The following is a 2,758-nucleotide window of genomic DNA, read 5'->3' on the forward strand; positions in this document are numbered from 1 at the left end:
TTTTGAATAATTGTCATGTAATTTCCCGTACCTGATAATTTCTATTTTCAAAGGTTGAACTATTATTCTAATACTATACATTAATTAAAGGGGCAAAAAAAGAAGAAGAAAGAAATCCAATGGACCCAGATCAATCTTGGCTTTGCTGTTAGTATCAACAGCTTCTCTATGCACACAATCATCATGCACATTAATGAGTTTATCTTTCTTTCCTTTTGATCTTTATCTTTTGCAAGGAAAAGCAAGGATCTTAGGTCACTTCATGTGAGGAGGGGAGAGGGCAAAATGTGTGTATAACAGTTTAGAAAAGAAGGTGTGATTAATTAACAACTTAATTAATTAATTAAGGCCAAAAGGTTGAGCTAATTAAATTATTAGTTTATTTGCCACATCATCATTCCACCCTGGCATTGGTTCCAGCTAGGACCCACTTGCCCAAGTGTGTGTAAGGATTTATAAGTGCTTGTGAAAGAGAGACACACTGAAAAAAAAAAAAACCACTCTCTTTCTCTTTCTCTCTCTCTCTCTCTCAAATCATCTTCTCTGTTTCTCTCCTCTCTTCAGGCGTGGCTTTTGGCTTTCATTACTCTCTCTTTCTTTTATTTTTTCCCTGTGTCTCTCTCTGGAAGCCATCAAGAACACATCAATGAAAATGTCTGCTTTCTTTATTTCATAAGGAATTTTTCTTTCTTTTGCAGAGAGCAAAAAAGAAGAGAAAGAGAAAGGGAGAGAGTCAGTCTTTGTCTTCAAAATGTCCTTTGTTTCTTTCGCATAATTAATCATGGTTGCTGCCATTAATCTCTCTCTTTCACTTGTAACCGGCTTTTGACACTCTTTGAAGCAGACAAGAAAGAGCAAACAATATCATTCATATCCCACTGTTCGATTCTCTGTTTCTCCTCATTCCTCAACTTCTCTTCTCTTTTTTGTTTTTTTTTTCTTTTAAGCCTATAAAGCCATGGATATGTGGGTTAAACTGCCAAGAGAAGATCGGTGTCGAAACAGGAGAGAAAACCCATCTTTCTCTTCTACTCTTCTTGATGCTATCTACCGTTCTATTGATGAATCCAACGGTAGTAAAGGAGAGGAAGAACTGATTTTCTACAGAGAAACTACCATGAGGAAGAAGCACAGCAATAATTGTTCATTGAAAGAAGAAGAAATGACGAGCCTTCAACGTGCTTGCATGATCGAGAAGTGGATGGAAAAGAAAGCCAGCTGTGATAACAAGGTTGCCATTAGACGAAAATCCATGGCGGATTCTGAAAGAAACTCTCGAAATGACTTTGATCCCGTGTTGTTGAACTCGAGCTCCAGCTCCTCTGATTCCAGCTGCGGTGGTGGGTTTTCATCCTCGGAATCAGATTCCTTTTATAATGCAAAATCAAGGTCATCATCTTCATCGTCAAGTCATTACACTACTCATAGGCCTAAGCCTATTCGGACGAGCGTCTCAGCTCGGCCCGAGAGATACGAAAGGCCTCAACATGAAGTTGAAAACAGTTTCCATGCTGCTACACAAAAGCCAAAGCATGAAGGAGGTTTTGTGAGAACAAAATCCAAGGCCTTGAAGATTTACAGTGACCTCAAGAAGGTTAAGCAGCCGATATCTCCAGGTGGTCGGCTTGCAAGTTTCCTTAACTCGCTTTTCACTGCAGGGAATGCCAAGAAGGCAAAGATTTCATCGTCAGGGTACGAGGAAAGGAAGTTAAAGTCCGAGCAAACATCATCAACATGTTCTTCAGCTTCCTCGTTTTCAAGGTCCTGTTTGAGCAAGACTCCATCTTCAAGAGGGAAGTTAAGCAGTAATGGGACAAAAAGGTCGGTCAGGTTTTGTCCTGTTAGCGTTATTCTTGATGAGGATTCCAGGCCATGTGGGCATAAAAGCATTCACTATGAAAATGATCAAACGTCAATGATTAGAAAACCAAGCAACAAAGAGCTTGAGTTCCGCAACTTGGAAGAAAACCGTCGAGTCGTGGAAGCTGCAAAGGATCTTTTAAAGAGTTACCAGAAAAAGAAGGAAGAGTATGACATGAGAGATGTCCGCAATGGCAATGGAGATTCTAGTGAAGACGACGACGAAGAAGACGCAGCAAGTTATGCAAGTTCCGACCTCTTTGAATTGGATAATCTTTCAGCTATTGGTATTGAAAGGTACCGAGAAGAATTGCCTGTGTACGAAACAACCCATCTCGATACTAATCGGGCCATTGCTAATGGTTTGATTGTGTAATTCCCAAAAAGCAAAAAATAATATATATATATATATATATATATATATATATATTAGTACTAATTAGTTCTATTAGTTAAATGGTTTGGGGGTTTACATCAAAGAATAATATTTCTCTTTTGGTATACCATTAAATTTAGTCTCTTTCTTTACTTTAGTTTGATTAATTTTTTCTCTTTGATTTCCTTAAACAATGAGCAATCATGGGTAGATCTTGAAAGAAAGGGCAAGGAAAGATGGTGAGCAGAAATGGTTGAGAAAGAGAGAGGGCATGAACATGATGATCATTGTGTAAAGAGAAAGAAAATAAAGTTGTAGCTAAGACAGAAGTGATTGAAGATTCTGAAATCCTTGTTCACACGCGAGAGAGAGAGAAGGGGAGGGGAAAACAATTAGTAAAGAGAGGGTGAAGCAGATTAGATGAGGTGAAAAGCAAAGGCAGATTTTCTACTCCTATCATCCCATGGCAAGAGAAAAGAAAAGAAATACTAAACTTTTTCTTTTGCTGTCAAATTTGTGGGT

At 38.4% G+C, this 2,758-nt stretch overlaps 1 protein-coding gene across 1 annotated transcript; it reads left to right on the forward strand.

The window, feature by feature from the left end:
- The first annotated feature begins 499 nt into the window (after positions 1 to 499).
- LOC18596199 (SKI/DACH domain protein) lies at positions 500 to 2,371 on the forward strand. Its single transcript, XM_018122576.2, has one exon. The coding sequence runs from the start codon at positions 959 to 961 to the stop codon at positions 2,234 to 2,236; it is 1,278 nt and encodes a 425-aa protein (XP_017978065.1). The 5' UTR covers positions 500 to 958; the 3' UTR covers positions 2,237 to 2,371.
- Positions 2,372 to 2,758: the final 387 nt, after the last annotated feature.

Source organism: Theobroma cacao, chromosome 6, assembly GCF_053813885.1.
Source record: "Theobroma cacao isolate CCN51 chromosome 6, ASM5381388v1, whole genome shotgun sequence".
NCBI classification, from domain to species: domain Eukaryota; kingdom Viridiplantae; phylum Streptophyta; class Magnoliopsida; order Malvales; family Malvaceae; genus Theobroma; species Theobroma cacao.

What these genes read in the sequence shown, in the direction of transcription:
- LOC18596199 (XM_018122576.2), top strand. Translation starts at nt 959, where the DNA reads ATGGATATGTGGGTTAAACTGCCAAGAGAAGATCGGTGTCGAAACAGG.